The 24524-nt window shown below is 36.2% G+C and overlaps 1 protein-coding gene and 1 long non-coding RNA gene across 4 annotated transcripts in view; both read left to right on the plus strand.

The window, feature by feature from the left end:
* The first annotated feature begins 1082 nt into the window (after positions 1 to 1082).
* Positions 1083 to 24524, plus strand: part of cpne5b (copine Vb) — a 226184-nt gene continuing 202742 nt past the window's right edge. For 2 of the 3 annotated variants that reach the window (XM_087272009.1, XM_087272008.1), the window contains exon 1: positions 1083 to 1454. In XM_087272009.1, the coding sequence (XP_087128135.1) occupies positions 1345 to 1454 (110 nt within the window). In that variant the 5' untranslated portion in view covers positions 1083 to 1344. 3 annotated transcript variants of the gene reach the window in all.
* LOC147841627 (uncharacterized) overlaps positions 20410 to 24524 on the plus strand; it is a 36243-nt gene continuing 32128 nt past the window's right edge. Inside the window, exon 1 of the long non-coding RNA XR_015502249.1 lies at positions 20410 to 20734. This is a non-coding gene — a long non-coding RNA (uncharacterized LOC147841627). The remainder of the gene's footprint in view (positions 20735 to 24524) is intronic.

Here is a 24524-nt window from a genome sequence, read left to right on the forward strand (position 1 = left end):
AAAGACTGTTTTTCTGATTATTCTGCTAAAAATAATATGTTGATAACATTGAATGCAAAAGAAATTATTTGTTATTTTGAAAATGGTGATAAACAAATTAACAATTTTGTTAATTTTATCATTTTAAATGGTAAATTCTTCATCCACAAATGTCGACTTTCAAAATCTCCTCCTTTATACAAGATATTTGTCAATGAAATTACTCTGTTAATGAAGTTTCAAAGCTGTAAAAAATGTAAAAGCTCTGTCTATTGTAAGCTATTATGAATCTGTTTTTGGCGTCTTGTGAATGTCTTCCTTTTTTTTTTTTAATTATCTTTGGAATTTTCTTTGTTGCTTGTTTTTGCTGGATTTGTAAATTACTAATGCATAAAAAAAGGAACATTGATTAAATGGTTGTGTTCTGCTATTGGTGGATGTAATGTGAGTGACAGGTTGACCCCGCCCTTATTTCAGTAACTTACATAGCCAACCAGAAAAAAAAACGTTGAAGTTTGTTTTGATAAAGACATTTATGACGACAATTGTGGGGTCGCCACCGAGGAATAAACTGTCAACTAATCCAGCATTTACTAGGTAAACTAGATAAAAAGTTAAATCAAATATGAATCTAATATTTTGGGCCTTTTTGAGCGTTTGGGCGGGCTTTGGACATCTTTTGGGCGGAAAAGAGTCAGCTCTGGCAACACTGTCAAAAGGTAGTGAGGTTACGACATGTTTGTTTGATTGTTTGTTTACAAGTGTTGGAGGATTGTATCGACTCTAAATTCTGATTGGATGAACTGATTGACAGGAACAAACACACCTGTGATCCCACAGCTGTTAAATTATGTCTATATTAATGCGCCAACCTCACGGAACTACTAGGCTATAATGATAAACAATAGATAGTTTGTTCGATTGATATTTTCTAGAGGCTTATATAATGCGCGTCACGGTAAAATGAGTAGCAACACACACACATACTCACTCACTCCCTTGTGTTATCGCTTTAACATAAAGCCTTGATGAAAATAACGCCTTTTGGCTCAACAGAGCTGTGATTCGCCGCTGATGTGCTCGCAGTGTCGGGCGCTGGAGAGAGCAGTACGCATGGGCGTGTTGTTGGAGACAGTAGGGCAGGGCTGGAGCGCACATGTACAGCTTCATACGCACAGATCATCCTTCTTCGCTTCTCCTCCTGCGCACTTTCCGGCGACTTTCAAGTTTCTTGAGTTGTAGCGGGGGGTCTTCATTAATACCCTGGCCTTGCTAACTCCCGGGTGGTCCGAGAGGGACCGTGAGAGCCTCCGCGGGGCCAGGCTGCGCGAGCCGTGGAGCTGCCCCGAGCCGCCGCGCGCGCTCATGGAGGGAGACATCATGGACAAACTCGAAGACATGGCTTCGGTCTACGAGTTCGACCCGTTAACGGGGAACATCCCCGCCACCAAAGTGGAGATCACAGTTTCATGCAGGTAAGAGAACTGTCGTCCGGTGTTGACCATGCGCGCGCGCGCAGCTGGAGAGAAAAGAGAGAGATACTTTTATACTGTATGAAAATAGAGCATCAAACAGAAAGCAGTGGTGAGCATCGTCTAATAGAATCCTTAAATTGTTGTTTGTATAATTAAAATGATTTTTATTATGATTTAGGAAGTTTTGTAATGAGTGGAGACCACTATATGGGATTAATGTGTGTGTGGGTGTGTGAATAATGCTTCACAGGTGTGTCAAACTGTTTCAATTCGCTCATACTAATGCGTAAATGAGTGTTTTACTTAATAGTTCACCACTTGTTCCCATAAACAAGTCTATTATTTTGAGTTGGTAGTAGGATGAGAAAGATTGCTGGTGTTTTTAATGTGTCGAGATGCTCGATCGCTGTGGTGAATTCATGTATAATGTGCTATTTTCTGCTCTGCTCTCACGATTCTCTCTATCTCTCTCCATGTGTGTGTGTGTTGAATATCAGCTGTATAGTATAGCTGCACTCATTGACTGACCGCATTTGTAAACGCACTCTATAGGCTGTAGCTGAAATGAATGCAGATAAGAGAGCTTGGTTTATCTGTATTGCTTCTGATTTACCTGTCTTTGATGCAACCTGAATGTTTTGTGGTTATTTTGTGTTGGGTTGTAATAGACTAAACATATCAGGATTTTAAAGTCAGACCAAAGCTAGAATATTGGTTTGTTGAAGAGCTGCCCAAGACTGAGGTTGAAATAACTTTGGTGGACTTTGTTAAAAGCTATTTTGAAGATAGATATGTTTAGTTCCTCATTTGAGCAAATACCTTTCGCATGGACACATAGAAATAAATAGCTGTGCAACACAGTTCTTGCCTTCCAAAATGTAACTTAAAAAAGTCATAAGTGTCAGTTTTGTTTTAAAAAAAATGGATTTAACGATAGACTGAAAACTGGATTAATGATCTTTCAAGTGATGCATGGGTTGTTAGGAAAGGACAATATTTGACTGAGACACACCTATTTAAAAAAAATCTGGAAAATAATAATAATAAAAAGTGTGTATGGGTGTTTTCCAGAACTGGGTTGCGGCTGCAAGGCATGGCAAGCGTAAAATATATGCTGGATAAGTTGGCGGTTCGTTCCGCTGTGGCAACCCTAGAAAAATAAGGGACAGCTGAAAGAAAATAATAAATCAAAATACTGAGAAAATCACCTTTAAAGTTGTTCAAATTAAGCTGTCCGCAATGCATAATACTAAGAAAACAAATGTACAGTAAGAAATGTGCAATATATCTTCATGCTACATGATCCTCGCTTAACATTCTAATATTTTTGGCATAAATGAAGATTATATTTTAGAATTAATATATAATATCATAATATTTTCACCCATACAATGAATTTTTCAGCAGCCTTTGTGCAAGGTTTTGTGGTCTAGGATCACAATCTTACTCCCATGTATGCTCTCCAGTATATTTACTAGCCTTATTATGTAATTAAATCATGATTTTTTTTTAAATTTACAGTTTTGTGATTTGAGATCTTTGCAGTAAAATTCTTCCAGTTGTCACTTTTTTAACATTTTCACATTTTTTTTGCAGCAAATTAATATTACATCAGTACCTTCCGATTTCAGTGTCATTTTTAATCAGTTCCAGAAGTCAACACCACCTTCAAGACGTGACATTTTAAGTGTAATCACAGTGCGTAGCGGTAACATTTCCTCCCAGTCTGCTGATTTCTAAATCCTGCAGAGAAAGACTGATAATCAGCTCAGCTTAAAATCAGAGAAAGAGAAAACTGATCAGCAGAGACTGATTCCAACGTCATTAATTTATTGATTCACTCTCATGAATATTTATTTGATCAAATGCAAATACTAGTCATTTGTTCGCTGCATGGCTGAATGTAAGATATGATGATTTAAAACAAAAATTAAGGAATTCTGAATTGCATTGCACAAACTGACGATGCACATGAAGATGATTAATTGCATTTAAATAGAAACGAATGAATCTCAGTGGATTAAGTGGAGTTATTCCAACCCAGGATGATTTGTCTTGATTTGAAGTTATTCCATGGATAAAGGAGGAGAATGGCCATTTGTATATGGTGATTTATGGCCGTCTTCACCCTGGATCATTTATTCTGTGTGCTCCTGCATGTATTGCTAACATGTCATTGATAAATAGTGGGCAATATTGATTGCAAGAGCCCTCGAGGATAAACCGAGAGTGAAAATAACAATGAATAATAAGTGTGAAATCCACTGGCTAATCTCCAAGACTCTTTCTATTACATGAGCCGCACAAAAGCAGCATTTATTTTCAGGCGAGAGCCTGGAGTTGCAATGAATGAACAGCGTATGAAGTGCCACTGGCTAAAAGGGGTAGTTCATGCAAAAAAATAACATTCTGTCATTATTTACTCATCTTTGTTTCAAACCTTTATAAATTTCTTTCTTCAGTTAAACATATAAAAAGATATTTCGAGAAATGTTAAACCTGTAATCATTGGCATTCAGTGGAGGAAATAAGTATTGAACATGTGATGTTTTTTTCCTGGGAATAATATTTCTAAAGGAGCTGTTGACTTGAAGTTAAACCAGATTTTGGTAAAAACCCAAACAATACAAACATAAAAATAAAATCAAACAAATCTGAAAGACGAGTTCTGTGTGATAACAATGAAAAGACACAAGGAGAAAGTGCTGAACGACTGAAATGTATACTTTATATAAAGGCTTTTTTGGTGATGACAGCTTAAAGATGCCTCTCATATGGAGAAGACGCATGCATTGCTCAGGTGTGAGTTTCTCACAGACTATAACAGAGTGTACAAATCTTGATAGTTATGTGGGTTTCGTCTATCAAATTTGAGCTTTATTCTGTATTCTCTATTGGATTCAGATCAGGTGATTGGCTAGGCCATTCCACAGCTTGATTTTCTTTCTCTGAAAGCATTTGAGAGTCTCTTGGCTGTGTTTTGGATCGTTGTCTTGCTGAAATGTCCACCCTGGTTTCATTTTCATCCTCCTGCTATTGTAGATGTTGAACTGAAGCAGCTGATCTTCATTTACATGAAGGTTGCTGAAGAACTACTGAGAGATTTCAGCTGCTCTCTGGGCTTTCACTGCCGAACTACACCTCCCTTTCTTCATGTGTTCAATACTTTTTCCCTTCTTCATTTTATTATGCATAACTTAATTTGTAAAATAATTAGGTGTGTTTTTTTTTTGCATATATGATGTTCTTTGGTTGTTACCAACATCCAGGGAAATTTTCAGGTCAACAGCATCTTTAGAAATATGTTTACAGAGAAAAATGTTGACATGTTTGATACTTATTTTCCCCACTTTACATATTTGTTTTTACTATTGTGGACGTCAATGGTTATCAGCTGTCTTCAAAAACATCATCTCTTGTGTTCAACAGAAAAAAGAAACTCAAAAAGGTTTGGAACCACTTGAGGGAGAGTAAAAAGTGGTTAAGTTTTCATTTTTGGGTGAACTGGCCCTTTAATACAGCACATCATCCATAGGCATAAATAAATCTAACCTAATATGACTTGTTGCACACACACACACACACACACACACACACACACGCTTGCATACAGTGTTTGATTTAAAAAGGCAGTGGTTAATTATGGCTGTGGATTAATGGGGTGAACATGACCTCAGGCTGTAGAGCGCTGACATACATCAGCTCTGTGAAACAGGAGCTCGGTTTCCCTCAGAGAACTCCATTGGCTTTGGCGTCACATCTAGAGCACGACTGCTGTACACAGATCAGCTGATTCTATAATCCATAATGAATTATAACAAGTGTGTATTGAAGTACACATGAAATCAAAACTAGCCATATTGATTTTTTTAGCTCACATTGCCAGTTTTGTGGTGAACAATTCATCTGTGCACGTCATTAAGAAAAAAAAAGTTTGCCCTTGTAATCTTTAATTGAAATCTGAAAATGCACTTCCTATCTGTTTTCTGTTAAATTCTCAGATCTGTTTGAGGTATTGGGCGGGGCTACCATATTTAACCACACCCCTCCAGTTGTCGGTTTTGACAACAAACTGAAATGGTGAGGAAGAGGAGTCTGTTAGGGTGTAATAACTCTCCAAACCCTTTTTCCTCATCTTTCTGAATGACACGCCTAATTTAACACATCCAATCAGCTCACAGTAGAAAAAGCCACGCCCGCTGTTTTCTCATTTATTATTTAGCTTCCCTAGGAACTGCGTCACAATACGAAAAAAGAAAAATGATCGTAGCTTCCGGTTCAAGCAGACTTTAAAGGTCCAGTAGTCTTCATTAGAGGACATCCTAATGGTTGTTTGATAGTTCTGGTTGGCACCGTCACCTCATATCAAGAAGGCTGCTGGTTCAAGTCCCAGCTGGGCCAGTTGATGTTTGCTAAATCCTGAAATCCGATTAGACCAGTGGTTCTCAAACTTTTTTTTATCAAGTACCACCTCAGAAAAAAATTGTCTCTCCAAGTACCACCAAAAATGAGCAATATTGAAATACAGTAGTAGGCCCAGTAGAGCAGCTACAACTCTGCACAGTTAAAAAAAACGTGGCAGATTACCTCAGAAATATAGGCTATATGTCATATACGGCATATTATATACATCATTTTTGATACATTTTTAAATGTGTGTAGCATGTACATGACATATTTCATTCCTCCGCGTACCACTAGAAGGAAGCCTGCGTACCACTAGTGGTACACGTACCACAGTTTGAGAACCACTGGATTAGACCATTAGTATCTCATTCAAATGTTAAAAGTTACTACAGTTTTCCTACTTAAAGCTTCTGTAGTTACACTGTGTATCAAATAGTCAAGCTTTAAATAAGACAATGATCAAAACTCTTAAGATTTTTTTTGTGCTTTTGCAATTTGTGCAAGATGCTAATGGTCTAATCTGATTCAATGATCTATGCTAAGCTAAGCTAAAAGTGCTCCCGCCAGATGGTTGGAGCTGAATGGTTTAAAATGAAGAGGGAGTTGCAAAAATTAACCTATTTTGAACAAAAAAGTAAAATGTTTTTTTACATTGTTTATTGTCAATTAGATATTTTAATTCAGTGAATTGAGACCAGGATAAGGGGTTTTCAAGCATAAACAAGTGAAATCATTTTGTGTACTTTAGAATGTGTACGGTTTAATTTGAACTTTTTTTTTTTTTCTCAGAGCAAAAAACAATGATGTTTTTTATTACAGAAAGCTACTTCTAGCAGTAGTTTTATAATCTAGTATTGTCAACAGGTGGCGCGATGGCTCAGTAGTTAGCAATGTCGCCTCACAGCAAGAATGTCGCTGGTTCGAGACCCGGCTGGGCCAGTTGGCATTTCTTTGTGGGTTTCCTCTGGGTTCTCCGGTTTCGCCCACAGTCCAAACACATGCGCTGTAGGTAAATTGAGTAAGCTAAATTGGCCGTAGTGTATGAGTGTGTGTGAATGTGAGAGCGAATGGGTGTTTTCCATTACTGGGTTGCAGCTGGAAGGGGATCTACTGTGTAAAACATATGCTGGATAGCTTGGCGGTTCATTCCGCGGTGACTCATGAAAAAGAGACTAAGCTGAAGGAAAATGAATGAATGAATGAATGTTACAATAGAACATTATTTCAACAATATTTTGACTGTTTATTTATTTATAAAAGGAATTTAAAACATAAAACCTCAACAATTGCTTTCTGTGTATATAAAATCACTTTTTTTTGTTTTGTTTTTTGATGCAACCACTGAATTATGTCATAACAGCGGCTCTTGGACACAATATGCTAGCGGCCTTCTTTTCAGGAACTTCTCCTGTGCAAACATTAGACTGTTACCAGAATGCCAACCATTTTTGTTCATGCAACATTCATGCGACATGAAGAATTCATTTGGTTACTTCTATAAATGTACTGTAAATATTAATGCTCCCCGTAATCTAAAACACTCACACCCTCTTCATGTTTATAGAACACATCCAGATCTTTAATTAGTGCCTGTTCGTCTCCAAAAACACACTTTGAGCTCCTCATACAATCTTTATATTCATGTGATCTCAGTGAAGTGCACTTTTTTTTTACGTACAGTAACTAGACATGCCCTGATTTTAATCGCAAGCATTAAATTATTCAACATCCTTTCAAAAAAAGCTTGAAAGGGATGTGGCGCAAAGATCAAACTTGTGTTGATTCGTATTTTTACGTTTGAGAGACGAGCGAACGCTGTGATGTTTCTCAGGTGCTCTCCGGGGCGCAGCTGCCTTGCTTTGCTCTCTTTATGATTTTGTAAATATTTTGAAGTGATGCACCGTCTATATTTGACACAAGAGACTGTAGCAGGTTTATTACCTGTGCTGTTTAAAAGATTAACCCTTGTGCACTGTTCAAATTTACTACCATTTTGTTATGGATGAAAACATCCACTGAATTGTAAAAATGCATCAGATCTTTTTTTTTCTTTCTTTTTTTTTTTGCATAAATCTGTTAATCAACCTCAGTCCTCATCAAAAGTACTAAACTGTTTAGAAAATTACAGGATTTTAACTCTTTAATTGCCAAGTTCACAAATGATGTCACTGATTTGGTGAAAAAAAAAAAACACCAAAAATGACATGCTTTCAATAGAAAAAGTGGTTGTGAACTGAATTTCTTTTGAACCTTTTATCACTGTCTTGGACATGTAAACGATTAGTAACCACAATGTCTTTGATGCATTGTTAGATTTCCTTTATTCTCCCTAATTTACTGTTTGGTGGCTGTTTTTGCCCCTTTTGACTTCCATTATAAGCATTTGATGGTACATGAATACACAGTCTTTGTTTTTGTTTACTCCATGTAGTTCTGAGAGCTGAGATGCATATTTAGATTTTCTCAGATACATCAAGGTAAGTGTGTAAAGGTCACTCTCACACTTGTACAGATAGGCATGGACGAAAACTGTTTTGAAGGTGTACCACGGTTTGAGAAAGTCAAGGTTTTAAAACTACCAAAATTTTCTGTAATATCATTCCTAAGGTATGTGTACGATTTTTTATTTACTTTTTGTAGGACAACAGTATCTTCAGCAGAAACAATATCTAGAGGTGCTGTTTTAAATTTTAGAAAAAATCTGTTTTTGAAGTAAATGAAGACAGCAGAAGTCAATCATTCGTTTTAATGATTTAGCCTGACATGTTCACTGCTCCAAAACATTTTAAATGTTTCTGAAAATAAAATATATTGTGTTTAAAAGAGAAAAATGTTTTAGTTTTTTTACCCGGTCAATTAAAAAATATATATTTTAGAGCAGTAATCACAATACTGTGAAACTTTGATATTTTTATCTAAGGTTATCAAACGGTCAGAATCTTATTCCGGCCCATACCTACTCACAGAGACACATACACACATGCTAATTTGCTGCTATACTCCATATAAAATCCAGAAACTAAGTTCTTGCACAGACCTATCTAAAGGGTGCCAACTGATGATCAACAGTGAAATTACAAATGTAACCTCCTCCCAACAGGGAAAACCGCCAACAATCAAAAATGCATGATTATATGGGGTCATGGTTTTGTATTAAAAAAATGTGGTTATAATTAAAGTCAATGGAGTAAAAACAGCCACAAACAGCAAATTAGGGTAAAAAAAATAAAAAGTAATCAAAAACATTGCATCAAACGCAATGTTGTTTCACATGTCCAAGACTTTGATTAAAGGTAAAAAAAAAAAAATCCAGGCCACAATTACTTTTACATTGAAAATGTGTCCTTACCCCAGGTGGAGGAGTTCAAGTATCTTGGGGTTTTGTTAACGAGAGAGGGAAGGATGGAACGTGAGATTGACAGGCAGCAGTAATGCGGTCGATGTGCTGGTCTGTTGCGGTAAAGAAGGAGCTGAGCCGAAAGGCAAAGCTCTAGATCAGGTGAACCCTATTCCCGGAGAGCCTCCTTCCTGCAGATTTCAGTTGCTACCCATATCAAACACACCTGAAATAATTAATTAGGACCTGAACACCACGTGATAATTACAGGCAGGTGTGTTTGATATGGGTTGCAACTGAAATCTGCAGGAAGGTGGCTCTCCAGGAACAGGGTTGGCCACTCCTGCTCTAGATTTACCGGTCAATCTACATTCCTACACTCAATTTATTAAAAATATGTCATTTTTGTGTGTTTTTTTTTTTCATCAAATCACTGACATTATTTATGAATTTGCCAATTAAGCCATTAAATCCTTTAATATTTTAAGCAATTTAGTAGTTTTGATCAGGACTGAGGTTGATTTAACAGATTTGTGCAAAAAAAAAAATATATATATTAATATTAATGCATATTAAAAGATGCATTTTCACAGCAGTTTAATTCAGTTGATGTTTTCATCCCGAACATAACAAAAGGGTGGTAAATTTGGCCAGAGTGTATTGTTGAGGTTTATTTTATTTAGATTTTTTTTTTCTCAAAATATGTGTCAAAATAAGTTTAGTCACCAAAAATCATTCCGCTAGCTGAAACGGAGAAAGTTATGGTCAAATTAGTACTCATAATCGCCCCAGAGTGGATGAAAGCGTCCCCAACAGCACATGAGGGTGAAAACCAACATATTCACAATATGATCAAATATGCAGAGAATCCCCTCTGGTTTTGCATTGTGCGGTGGGTGTGGTATAAGATGATTAATTGCTGCCAGCAGCCAATCAGAGGGCAGATAATGGTCAGTGTGAAATGTCAGAGTGTACCTGGGGGACAGATCTATCAAAACCATTTCTGTCTCCTGCTGATGCTCTTCAGACCTTGCAGACATGTTGATTCACTGTTCTTTGCATTCTGGGGAAAATTTTTAAAAATGACGACCTGCATTTGGTGTGTAATTACTGTGATTTTAGAGCAATTACTGGTGTCCTCATTAAATTTCCTCTCACAATGATAAGGTATCAAAAAGCTGTCAGAATAAAAATCCAGGTGATGATTTTTTTAGTCTTGCTCAGGGCTGGGGAGATAAAGCTGGGATTATTGTTGCTGAATAAGATAAATCCAGATTATATCACAAGTGCTATCGACAATGTCTGTTTTGTGTATCAGGAGAATTCTGATAAATGTCTGATTCCATATAGATATACTGTCATACAAAGAATCACTGAAAGTTGTCACGTAAATCGAGCACTTGAACCCAACAATCCACAAAAAATCCACACATACTTTACTCAAATAGAATCAAATAGAAACTGTTTAAAATGTACTGACTACTATTTGTACTAAAAGTAAAAGTAAAGTATGGCTTCAAAAATGTACTTGGGGGAGTATCCATTACTACTACCTGTTTTAGTTTAACATTGGTAACTAGAGCATGTAGATCATACAGTATATTGGTGGTGTAACTGCACACAAAGGTCTTTTCTGCCTACCTCCAGTGACTGGACTGACACATCTGGACTCACTGTATTTGTTGTTGGAGCGCATGAACCAATTGATCCCCCCATAGCATGACTGTTTAGGATGAATACATAGTCAAAATTAATCAACCTCCTGTAAATTTCTTTTTTTTTTTTTTTTCCTCAAATATTTCCCAAATGATGTTTAACAGAGCAAGGAATTTTTCACAGTATTTCCTATAGTATTTTTTCTTCGGGAGAAAGTCTTCTTTGTTTTATTTCGGCTAGAATAAAAGCAGTTTTTATTTTTTTAAACCATTTTAAGGTTAATATTATTAGCCCCTTTAACCAATTTTATTTTTCGATTGTCTCCAGAACAAATCACTGTTATACCATAGTTAGCCTAATTACCCTAACCTGCCTAAGCTAGTTAAGCACTTTAATCTGATTACTAGTATCTTGAAAATATCTAGTAAATGTGTGCTGTCATAATGGCAAAGATAAAAGAAATCAGTTATTAGAAATTACTGAACTATTATTTTAGATATTAATTAAAACTATTATGTTTAAAAATCTTGGATGTAAAAAATCTTGTTTCCAGTTTTAGCAGAAATGTAGCCAAGTAATATCGCTTTGCAAAATTGCCTTGCAACATTTCTCAAAAAGCTACCTTAGGTTGGTTAAAAAAAGTCACGTGGGTGCAATGACCAAAAAAACAAAGACCTATTGAATCAAATAGGCATTCAAATTGTGCAATGGCCAGAAATAATATAGATCGCTCCACCAAATGAATTATAATGAAAATAATGAGCCTGGTTTAAAACTATAAGGAGTAGAAAGTACACATTTTTTGCATAAAATTTTAAAACTAAAAAATTGTTTGAAAAATAAATAGTGAAGCCAATTACTTACACATGAAAAATCTACAGTACAGTAATAAATATTTGTGCTTTGTTACTTTTCCATCTTTGATTCAGACCAAGCAGGCACATGATGTCAACATGACAGCAGATTGACGTTGTAAACCAACATCATGGGTACATTGAATTTTGTTTGCAAATGAAAATCGGGTTGACGTCAGAACCCAACGTCAGGCCGACGTCAGTGTCCAACGTCCAACCTAAAATCAACCAAATATCAACATCTAATGAGGTTATGGCTTGACGTTGTGTGGATGTTACCACTATGACTTCTAGCAGACGTTGGACTTTGGTTGTCATACCTGACGTATAAATGTCAGTATTTGATGTTAATATGACGTTGGTGTAAGATATTGGCTCGACTTTTGATGGATTTTAGTCACTTTCCAACACAACCTAACATCAATCAAATATTAACATCATTTGACATATCATATTGTTGTCCTTAGGTGCTGGCTAGATATTGAACACCTGATGTCACGACCTAAATCTAACCTGATATTAACATCTTGTGACGTAGTGTGCCTGCTGGGGATCATATACAGAGGAACAAAGAAAATGAAGTACATCAGAGCCTCAATGATGCTCTGTAATGTTTCTTATAGTGTGAAATGTACACAAGTGCAGAGATACAAAGCTCAATGTCTCAAAACATCCTCTGAATTCATGACCGAATCTTAAAATGGCAGAAATGTAATTGAATAATTGAAGATTCAACATGCAACATCTAATTGTTAGTTTGATTTATTAATATTAACCTAATTCCTCTTTATTGACCAGCATTTTACTCCCCTGTATTTTATTAAAAAAATGTCAATAAATCAATAAAGCACATGCCAGTGCTACAGGTCTTTGGGGAGCAATTATCAGTCTATAAGTCAGCCTTGCCTACAGATGTATAGATTTATGTAACACTGGTTAGTTAAGAAAGAGAGCCAAATAACAATAATATAAAATCCTGGTAAAACGGTTTGTTTAAAGGCATGAGCTAGGTTGAAACAGTACTGTTTATATTATAGGTACTGTTTATAAGATTATAAACATTAAATGTAATTATTTTTGTTCTTTACATAATTTATTTCTATTTAAAATAAAAATGCAATAATATGAATATACAAATAAATTCAGCTTGAAATCACTAACTGCAGCATTCAAATTAGAAATGTTACAGAAATTGTATAATTAATGCACAATTTCTATTCCCCCAAAATATAAATAGCAGAGGTAAACGAATAGATTTTGCCTATCAGCAAATATTAATCTAAGCTAAAGAACCAACATCAGATATAAAAGCAAACACTTACAAGCTATACATTTTTATAAATATATGTAAAATATCAGCTTCTGTATTTTGTGATTCTCAAGTGTTTTCCGTTTATTTGTAAATTGCGTTATGGGATGTTAATCTCTGCTCTGTCGACTTATGATGTTAAAAATCAACTCTACAGTTTAACAAAGCAACTTAATGACATTTTAGTTGTTTGAGATTATGTAGCGTATAAGAAATAATGGTAACACTTTACATTAAGGTTCATTAGTTAATGCATTTACTAACATGAACTAATCATGAACAACACATGTACAGCATTTATTAATCATAACTGAATATTTACTAATGCATTATTAACAACCAAGTCCATGCTTGTTAACATTAGTTAATGCACCATGAGTTAACATGAACTAACAATGAACTACTGTTTTTTCATTAACTAATGTTAACTAACATGAACAAATACAGTGGTAAATGCATTGCTCATTGTTTGTTCATGTTAGTAAATGCATTAATTAACATTAACTAATGAACCTTATTGTAAAGTGTGACCGAAATAATATATAGAGAAATATATCAGTAAAATGATAGAAAATGTACTGCCAGTTTATTTGAAGGTTTTTATACCATAATATACAACACCAACCTAGACAATATATCACTTTAACTATTAAAAATGTTCATAAAAGTCACTTTTTCTGAACTTTTCAAGGTTAAAAGTTGTTATATGATAGATCAAGCTCCCATAAATATGATTCAAAAGCATAATTAAACCATAAATAAATAAAAAAATAACAACATGAATCACAAAATACAGTATACTGCTAATTTACAGATATTTTTACATCAGTAACTAAATTGCTCAGGAAAATCTACAAGATAAATGTAAAAATCTCTGAATTGTTGCTCTGACAGTGACATGATGGTGTAAAATGACTTAGAAATTGGCTGCGGGTGCAGAACATGGATCCCACTACTTTATAGTTTGTGATTACATCCTTTTTGTTTTGTTGATATGTGATCCAAATTATCGTAGCTTAAAAAATATAGAAATATGAGCATATTGGGCTGCCTTTCTATGGAGATTCCATTGTAACCGCCATTACAGCTCATTGACTTTTGCCTGCCACAGTTCACATAAATTAAAACTATCAATAGTTTCTGAAAGCTTTGCTTCAGGGTCCTCGATGAATCCTGAACTTTGGCTTTTTTGTCCAACATTTAATAGTCTTAACCCAGGTTACAGCTCTGGGCATTGGATTTTGCTTATAAACTAGCAAATATTAATCTAAGCAAAAGAAACCAACTCCAAATATAAAAGTAGACACTTGAGCTGTAACACCATCATCAATGACTGAATCACTGAGGAATATCCACAAGATAAATCTAAACGTTGGTGAATTGTAGCTCTTACAAGGAAATGATGGGCTTAAATGACTGAAAATGGCTTCAGGTGCAGAATATGGATCTTACATTTTTACAGTTTGTGATCATATCTCTGTTTTATTCTGTTAATATGTGATCCAAATATTAGTAACTTGAAACATGGAAATATGAGTGTACTGTGCTGCGTTTCAATAGAGATCTCAGTGTAGCTGCCATAATGGCTCATTGTTTTGTTTTTTGTTTTTTTACTGAAAATGATCAGTAGTTTCTGATCGCTTTGGTTCAAGGTCCTGTTGGAGTGCAAGTCAAGACTTTGGCTTTATTTTGTCCAACATTTAATAGTCTTAACTCTGGTTTAAGCTCTGGGCATTGGATTTTGTCTACCAGCAAATATTAATCTAAGCTAAAGAAACCCACACCAAATATAAAAGCAGACACTTACAGTAAGCGCTTTAACACCATCATCAATGACTAAATCTTATAGGAATATCTACAAGATAAATGTAAAGATTGGTGTATTGTAGCTGTGACAGGGACATGATGATGTTGCGGGTGTAGAATATGGATCCCACAATTTACAGTTTGTGATCATTTCTCTGTTTTATTCCGTTGATATGTGACCTAAATATTTGTAGCTTGAAGAGGTTGGAAAAATGAGAATACTATGCTGCATTTCTAATGGTGTAGCCGCCATTATGGCTTATTGTTATTGACTGAAGGTCCTCTAGGAGTGCAAGTCCTGAACTTTGGTTTTGTTTTCTCCAACATTTAATAGTCTTAACCCTGGTTGCAGCTCTGGGCATTGGACTTTGCCTACCAGCAAATTTATAGCTTGTAAGCAAAAGAAGCCGACTCCAAATATAGAAGCAAACACTTGTGCTCATTACGCCATCATCAATGACTAAATCACTGGGGAATATCTACAAGATAAATGTAAACATTGGCGAGTTGTAGATCTGAAAGGTACATGATGCCGTTAAATGACTAAAAAACTGCAGCGAGTGCAGAATATGGACCCCACAATTTACAGTTTGTGATCATATCCGTTTTGTTCTGTTGATATGTCACTGGATTGTGCTGCATTTCTATGGAGATCCCAGTGTAGCTGCCATTATGGCTCATTGTTATTTGCCCACCACCGATCCCTTGACTGAAAACTATGAGTCGTTTCTGAAAGCTTTGGTTCAAGGTCCTTTAGGAGTGCGAGCCCTGAACTTTGGCTTTATTTTCTCCAACATTTAATAGTCTTAACCCTGGTTGCAGCTCTGGGCATTGGACAATGGCACTCGACAGACAGGTGGCATCACTTTTGCTTCACTGCTCCCATTTGTGCTCTTTAAAATCTCCTTCGATTTGTGCTGTCCTCTGCTAAATACTGAACCGAGTGGGTGGCTTTCAAACTTTTAAGCCTCTCTCTCTGGAGAAAGTCTGTAAGAAGAGAAAAAAAGGCTCTTTTTATATGAATGACTTTGAGGTGAGCAGTTTGGGCAGCCTGCCTGCTTTCTACAGTCACTCCAACGACCAAAACACATTCACCAGACAATCCGCCATGAACATGTAGCACTGTATACAGCGGGGGAAATAAGTATTGGACACGTCATGTTTTTTCCTGGGAATAATACTTCTAAAGGAGCTGTTCACATGGGATTGAAGCAGACTTTGGTAAAAAACAAAACAAACAATACAATCTGAAAGATGAGCTCTGTGTAATAACAATGACATGACAGAAGTGGAGCTTACTGAACTGCTGAAACGTATTTAATACTCTATATAAAGGCTTTTTTTGGTGAAGGCAGCTTAACGCCGCCGCTCATATGGAGAATAAAGTCACATGCATTGCTCAAGTGTGAGTTTCTCACAGGCTTCAACAGAGTGTACAAATCTGGTCTCGTTGATCAAATCTGAGCTTTTTGTATTCTCTATTGGATTCAGGTCAGGTGATTGGCTAGGCCATTCCACAGCTTGATTTTCTTTCTCTGAAAGCATTTGAGAGTCTCCTTGGCTGTGTTTTGGATCCTTGTCCTACTGAAATGTCCTCCCTGGTTTCATCTTCATCCTCCTGCTAATGTAGATGTTGGACTGAAGCAGCTGATATTCATTTACACTGAGGAAGGGTTGAAGAACTACTGAGAGATTTTAGCTACTCTCTGGGCTTTCACTTCCGAACTACACCTCCCTTTCTTCATGCTTTCAAAAGTTTTTTCCTGTGTCATTTCAGTTTATGCATAACTTGCACTAATGTGTTTGGTTTTTACCAACATCTGGGGTCCGTTCTTCGTATGTGGATTACTCTATTAGCTGGATTTGGTTATTGACGATTTGACACAATCCAGGATTGTTTCGTTCTTCAAAACTCATCCTAGAGTTGTTGTCAAAGCAACAGGTCTGGTAGCTCAAAACTGCTCGGGAGCAGGCTCATTTCATTTAAACAGAATTAGATGGGGTCTTTTCAAGCAAAGGTAATACTGAAAGTATGTACTGAATTCTGAAGTCTTCTTATAGTAGTAGTTATATACACTTGGGAATATAGTTAAATAAATAAATATTTATATAAATTTACCTGTTTTGGCAGCTAATATGACTGTTTGATTGACAGTTAATATGGCGTGATTTGATTGACAACTAATATGACGGTGATTTCATTTACAGCTAATATGACGGTGATTTTATTGACAGCTGATATGAAGGTGATTTGATTGACAGTTAATATCACTGTTATTTGATTGACAGCTAATATGAAGGTGATTTGATTGACAGCTAATATGACAGTGATTTGATTGACAGCTAATATGACAGTGATTTGATTGACAGCTAATATGACAGTTATTTGATTGAAAGTATGTACCGAATTCTGAAATCTTCTTATAGTAGTTATATACACTTGGGAATATAGTTAAATAAATAAAAAAATATTTATATAAATGTACATGTTTTGACAGCTAATATGAATGTTTGATTGACAGTTAATATGGCGTGATTTGATTGACAGTTAATATGACTGTGATTTGATTGACAGCTAATTTGACAGTGATTTGATTGACAGCTAATATGACTGTGATTTGATTGACAGCTAATATGACGGTGATTTTATTGACAGCTAATATGAAGGTGATTTGATTGACAGTTAATATGAAGATTATTAGATTGACAGCTAATATGACGGTGATTTGATTGACAGTTAATATGACTGTGATTTGATTGACAGTTAATATGACTGTGATTTGATTGACAGCTAATATGACAGTGATTTGATTGACAGCTAATATGACAGTTATTTGATTGACAGCTAATATGACGGTGATTTTATTGACAGCTAATATGAAGGTGATTTGATTGACAGTTAATATGAAGATTATTAGATTGACAGCTAATATGACGGTGATTTGATTGACAGTTAATATGACTGTGATTTGATTGACAGTTAATATGACTGTGATTTGATTGACAGCTAATATGACAGTGATTTGTTTGACAATTAATATGAAGGTGATTTGATTGCAATTAATATGACTGTGATTTGATTGACAGCTAATATGACTGTGATTTGATTGACAGCTAATATGACTGTGATTTGATTGACAGCTAATATGACGGTGATTTGGTTGTTCACAGAAGTTGTAGACACCGTTACCAATATCAAAATCCTTTTTTGATGCAAAAAAATGTAAACAGCCAGTTATTCCTTAGGCCGATTAAGAAACTTGAATAGGCCTATATGCTGCTATATTTAAGAAAACCCTCACTAAATGTAAAATAAATACTAAAAGCGTAAACATGCAGCCCACAACAAAGATGAAATGTTATTGCATATCATATTTAACAAATCGTTTACTACTAATTTTATGCAAGTTTGCTCACATGGATAATTGAATATTAATCAGATGATGTCATTACGCTGCTTTGCCGTCAGCCAATCATTGCATTGCTGATCGTGATTTCGAGGATCGATAGATCTGTCCTTCACAACTTGCACAGCGATCTAAGATCAGTTCATCAGGACATTTTAATTTCATTCGCGAACTAATTTAAGCAAGGTACGAAGAACGAAACTCAGATGAAAATTAAGTCAACAACACTTTAAAAATGTTTTCTGAGGAAAATGTTGACATGTTTAATACTTATTTCCCCTACTGTATTGAAAGCTCAAGCCATTAGCCTAAAGGAAACTCATTCAAGCGGATTTTTTTTTTTGGTCGTTGCTGCTGAAAAGGATTGGTGTTGGAGACGCGGGCACTGCAAACCCCAGTGGAGAACTGGTCTGGTGTGAGCTGTTATGATCATGAGGAACATTGATTTTTCTGATCCTCTGAGGCCTGACCCTTGTTCCCGGTATTCTAACATGTGCAGACACATGGCAATAGTCAATCTTGACTCGGTCGCTCTCAAATAGCTGCTCAGTATGGCTGACTGGTGCTTTTTTATTGGTTTTTCTGATGGACGTGGGAGAGACGCCGTAAATAACTTTATCCAATTGTTCTTTTTCTTGGTCATGGTTGCCATGCCGGCGCAGTTTTCTTCTTTTTTTTTCTTCTTTTTTATTTGAAGCAGAAGAGCCTCTTTTGTGAATCATTTTATAAGTGTGTTCATGAGCCAGTCAACTAAGAAAGCGTTTAGCAATCCATGTCATCTCAGGTGCTAAATTCTATTGTTATTGAAGAGTTTCTGCCACACTCTCAGTGTGGCCTTGCATCGGCTTTCTATATTCCATTAAGTTGATGGAAAACATCAGCGCTTATGCACAGATACGACTAGAAATTAACTTTACTGTTAAATTTTAAAAGTCCTTGTGAAATCAAAGTAAAAAAAAATGTAAATTTTGTGTCAGTAAGTTACGGATTTCCATATGGTAGTGTGCTTAAAATGAGTGACAATTTAGGAGATCTGTGGTGGTATCATACACCTGGCGCAATAAGGCACAAAATGTGTATTGCATCATTTATTGCTGAATTTAGAAATAGTTTTGAAACAAATCTTTGCGCTTAACAAACAGAATTAAATCTGTAGACTGATGGATGTCTTTAGTGAATCTACTGATGTTGATCCTGGACCATCAAGAGTAAAATTGACTGATGTTGATCCTGGACCATTAAGAGTAAAATCCACTGATGTTGATCCTGGGCCATCAAGAGTAAAATTCACTGATGTTGATCCTGGGCCATCAAGAGTAAAATTCACTGATGTTGATCCTGGACCATCAAGATTCAAATCCACTGATGTTGATCCTGGACCATCAAGAGTAAAATTCACTGATGTTGATCCTGGACCATCAAGAGTAAAATTCACTGATGTTGATCCTGGACCATCAAAAGTAAAATTCACTGATGTTGATCCTGGACCATCAAAAGTAAAATTCACTGATGTTGATCCTGGACCATCAAGATTCAAATTCACTTATGTTGATCCTGGACCATCAAGGTTCAAATTGACTGATGTTGATCCTGGACCATCAAGATTCAAATTTACTGATGTTGATCCTGGACCATCAAGATTCAAATTCACTGATGTTGACCCTGGACCATCAAGAGTAAAATTCACTGATGTTGACCCTGGACCATCAAGAGTAAAATTCACTGATGTTGATCCTGGACCATCAAGATTCAAATTCACTGATGTTGATCCTGGACCATCAAGATTCAAATTCACTGATGTTGATCCTGGACCATCAAGAGTAAAATTCACTGATGTTGATCCTGGACCATCAAGAGTAAAATTAGCTGATGTTGATCCTGGACCATCAAGAGTAAAATTGACTGATGTTGATCCTGGACCATCAAGAGTAAAATTGACTGATGTTGATCCTGGACCATCAAGATTCAAATCCACTGATGTTGTTCCTGGACCATCAAGAGTAAAATTCACTGATGTTGATCCTGGACCATCAAGAGTAAAATTCACTGATGTTGATCCTGGACCATCAAGATTCAAATCCACTGATGTTGATCCTGGACCATCAAGAGTAAAATTCACTGATGTTGATCCTGGACCATCAAGAGTAAAATTTACTGATGTTGATCCTGGACCATCAACATTCAAATTCACTGATGTTGTTCCTGGACCATCAAGAGTAAAATTCACTGATGTTGATCCTGGACCATCAAGAGTAAAATTCACTGATGTTGATCCTGGACCATCAAGAGTAAAATTCACTGATGTTGATCCTGGACCATCAAGAGTAAAATTCACTGATGTTGATCCTGGACCATCAAGATTCAAATCCACTGATGTTGATCCTGGACCATCAAGATTCAAATCCACTGATGTTGATCCTGGACCATCAAAAGTAAAATTCACTGATGTTGATCCTGGACCATCAAGATTCATATTCACTGATGTTGATCCTGGACCATCAAGAGTAAAATTCACTGATGTTGACCCTGGACCATCAAGAGTAAAATTGACTGATGTTGATCCTGGACCATCAAAAGTAAAATTGACTGATGTTGATCCTGGACCATAAAAAGCAAAATTGACTGATGTTGATCCTGGACCATCAAGATTCATATTCACTGATGTTGATCCTGGACCATCAAGATTCAAATTCACTGATGTTGACCCTGGACCATCAAGAGTAAAATTGACTGATGTTGATCCTGGACCATCAAGAGTAAAATTGACTGATGTTGATCCTGGACGATCAAGAGTAAAATTGACTGATGTTGATCCTGGACCATCAAGAGTAAAATTCACTGATTTTGATCCTGGACCATCAAGATTCAAATTCACTGATGTTGATCCTGGACCATCAAGAGTAAAATTCACTGATGTTGATCCTGGACCATCAAGAGTAAAATTCACTGATGTTGATCCTGGACCATCAAGATTCAAATTCACTGATGTTGATCCTGGACCATCAAAAGTAAAATTGACTGATGTTGATCCTGGACCATCAAGAGTAAAATTGACTGATGTTGATCCTGGACCATCAAGAGTAAAATTCACTGATGTTGATCCTGGACCATCAAGAGTAAAATTCACTGATGTTGATCCTGGACCATCAAGAGTAAAATTCAATGATGTTGATCCTGGACCATCAAGAGTAAAATTCAATGATGTTGATCCTGGACCATCAAGAGTAAAATTGACTGATGTTGATCCTGGACCATCAAAAGTAAAATTGACTGATGTTGATCCTGGACCATCAAGAGTAAAATTGACTGATGTTGATCCTGGACCATCAAGAGTAAAATTCAATGATGTTGATCCTGGACCATCAAGAGTAAAATTCAATGATGTTGATCCTGGACCATCAAGAGTAAAATTCACTGATGTTGATCCTGGACCATCAAGAGTAAAATTCACTGATGTTGATCCTGGACCATCAAAAGTAAAATTCACTGTTGATCCTGGACCATCAAAAGTAAAATTGACTGATGTTGATCCTGGACCATCAAAAGTAAAATTGACTGATGTTGATCCTGGACCATCAAGATTCAAATTCACTGATGTTGATCCTGGACCATCAAGAGTAAAATTCACTGATGTTGATCCTGGACCATCAAGATTGAAATTCAATGATGTTGATCCTGGACCATCAAAAGTAAAATTGACTGATGTTGATCCTGGACCATCAAAAGTAAAATTCACTGATGTTGATCCTGGACCATCAAGATTCAAATTCACTGATGTTGACCCTGGACCATCAAGAGTAAAATTCACTGATGTTGATCCTGGACCATCAAGAGTAACATTCACTGATGTTGATCCTGGACCATCAAGATTCAAATTCACTGATGTTGATCCTGGACCATCAAGATTCAAATTCACTGATGTTGATCCTGGACCATCAAGAGTAAAATTCACTGATGTTGATCCTGGACCATCAAGAGTAAAATTCACTGATGTTGATCCTGGACCATCAAGATTCAAATTCACTGATGTTGATCCTGGACCATCAAGGTTCAAATTTAATGATGTTGATCCTGGACCATCAAAAGTAAAATTGACTGATGTTGATCCTGGACCATAAAAAGTAAAATTGACTGATGTTGATCCTGGACCATCAAGATTCAAATTCACTGATGTTGATCCTGGACCATCAAAAGTAAAATTGACTGATGTTGATCCTGGACCATAAAAAGTAAAATTGACTGATGTTGATCCTGGACCATAAAAAGTAAAATTGACTGATGTTGATCCTGGACCATCAAGATTCAAATTCACTGATGTTGATCCTGGACCATCAAAAGTAAAATTGACTGATGTTGATCCTGGACCATAAAAAGTAAAATTGACTGATGTTGATCCTGGACCATCAAGATTCAAATTCACTGATGTTGATCCTGGACCATCAAGATTCAAATTCACTGATGTTGATCCTGGACCATCAAGATTCAAATTCACTGATGTTGATCCTGGACCATCAAGATTCAAATTCACTGATGTTGATCCTGGACCATCAAAAGTAAAATTGACTGATGTTGATCCTGGACCATCAAGAGTAAAATTCACTGATGTTGATCCTGGACCATCAAGATTCAAATTCACTGATGTTGATCCTGGACCATCAAAAGTAAAATTGACTGATGTTGATCCTGGACCATCAAGAGTAAAATTGACTGATGTTGATCCTGGACCATCAAGAGTAAAATTCACTGATGTTGATCCTGGACCATCAAGAGTAAAATTCACTGATGTTGATCCTGGACCATCAAGATTCAAATTCACTGATGTTGATCCTGGACCATCAAAAGTAAAATTGACTGATGTTGATCCTGGACCATCAAGAGTAAAATTGACTGATGTTGATCCTGGACCATCAAGAGTAAAATTCAATGATGTTGATCCTGGACCATCAAGAGTAAAATTCAATGATGTTGATCCTGGACCATCAAGAGTAAAATTCACTGATGTTGATCCTGGACCATCAAGAGTAAAATTCACTGATGTTGATCCTGGACCATCAAAAGTAAAATTCACTGTTGATCCTGGACCATAAAAAGTAAAATTGACTGATGTTGATCCTGGACCATAAAAAGTAAAATTGACTGATGTTGATCCTGGACCATCAAGATTCAAATTCACTGATGTTGATCCTGGACCATCAAGAGTAAAATTCACTGATGTTGATCCTGGACCATCAAGAGTAAAATTCACTGATGTTAATCCTGGACCATCAAGAGTAAAATTCAATGATGTTGATCCTGGACCATCAAGAGTAAAATTCACTGATGTTGATCCTGGACCATCAAGATTCAAATTCACTGATGTTGATCCTGGACCATCAAGAGTAAAATTCACTGATGTTGATCCTGGACCATCAAGAGTAAAATTCACTGATGTTGATCCTGGACCATCAAGATTTAAATTCACTGATGTTGATCCTGGACCATCAAGAGTAAAATTCACTGATGTTGATCCTGGACCATCAAGAGTAAAATTCACTGATGTTGATCCTGGACCATCAAGAGTAGAATTCACTGATGTTGATCCTGGACCATCAAGAGTAAAATTCACTGATGTTGATCCTGGACCATCAAGATTCAAATTTAATGATGTTGATCATAGACCATCAAGATTCAAATTCACTGATGTTGATCCTGGACCATCAAGAGTAAAATTCACTGATGTTGATCCTGGACCATCAAAAGTAAAATTCACTGTTGATCCTGGACCATCAAAAGTAAAATTGACTGATGTTGATCCTGGACCATCAAAAGTAAAATTGACTGATGTTGATCCTGGACCATCAAGATTCAAATTCACTGATGTTGATCCTGGACCATCAAGAGTAAAATTCACTGATGTTGATCCTGGACCATCAAGATTGAAATTCACTGATGTTGATCCTGGACCATCAAAAGTAAAATTGACTGATGTTGATCCTGGACCATCAAGATTGAAATTCACTGATGTTGATCCTGGACCATCAAGAGTAAAATTCACTGATGTTGATCCTGGACCATCAAGAGTAACATTCACTGATGTTGATCCTGGACCATCAAGATTCAAATTCACTGATGTTGATCCTGGACCATCAAGATTCAAATTCACTGATGTTGATCCTGGACCATCAAGAGTAAAATTCACTGATGTTGATCCTGGACCATCAAGAGTAAAATTCACTGATGTTGATCCTGGACCATCAAGATTCAAATTCACTGATGTTGATCCTGGACCATCAAGATTCAAATTCACTGATGTTG

This window comes from Danio rerio, chromosome 11 (genome assembly GCF_052040795.2).
Source record: "Danio rerio strain M-AB ecotype USA chromosome 11, GRCz13ab, whole genome shotgun sequence".
Taxonomy (NCBI): domain Eukaryota; kingdom Metazoa; phylum Chordata; class Actinopteri; order Cypriniformes; family Danionidae; genus Danio; species Danio rerio.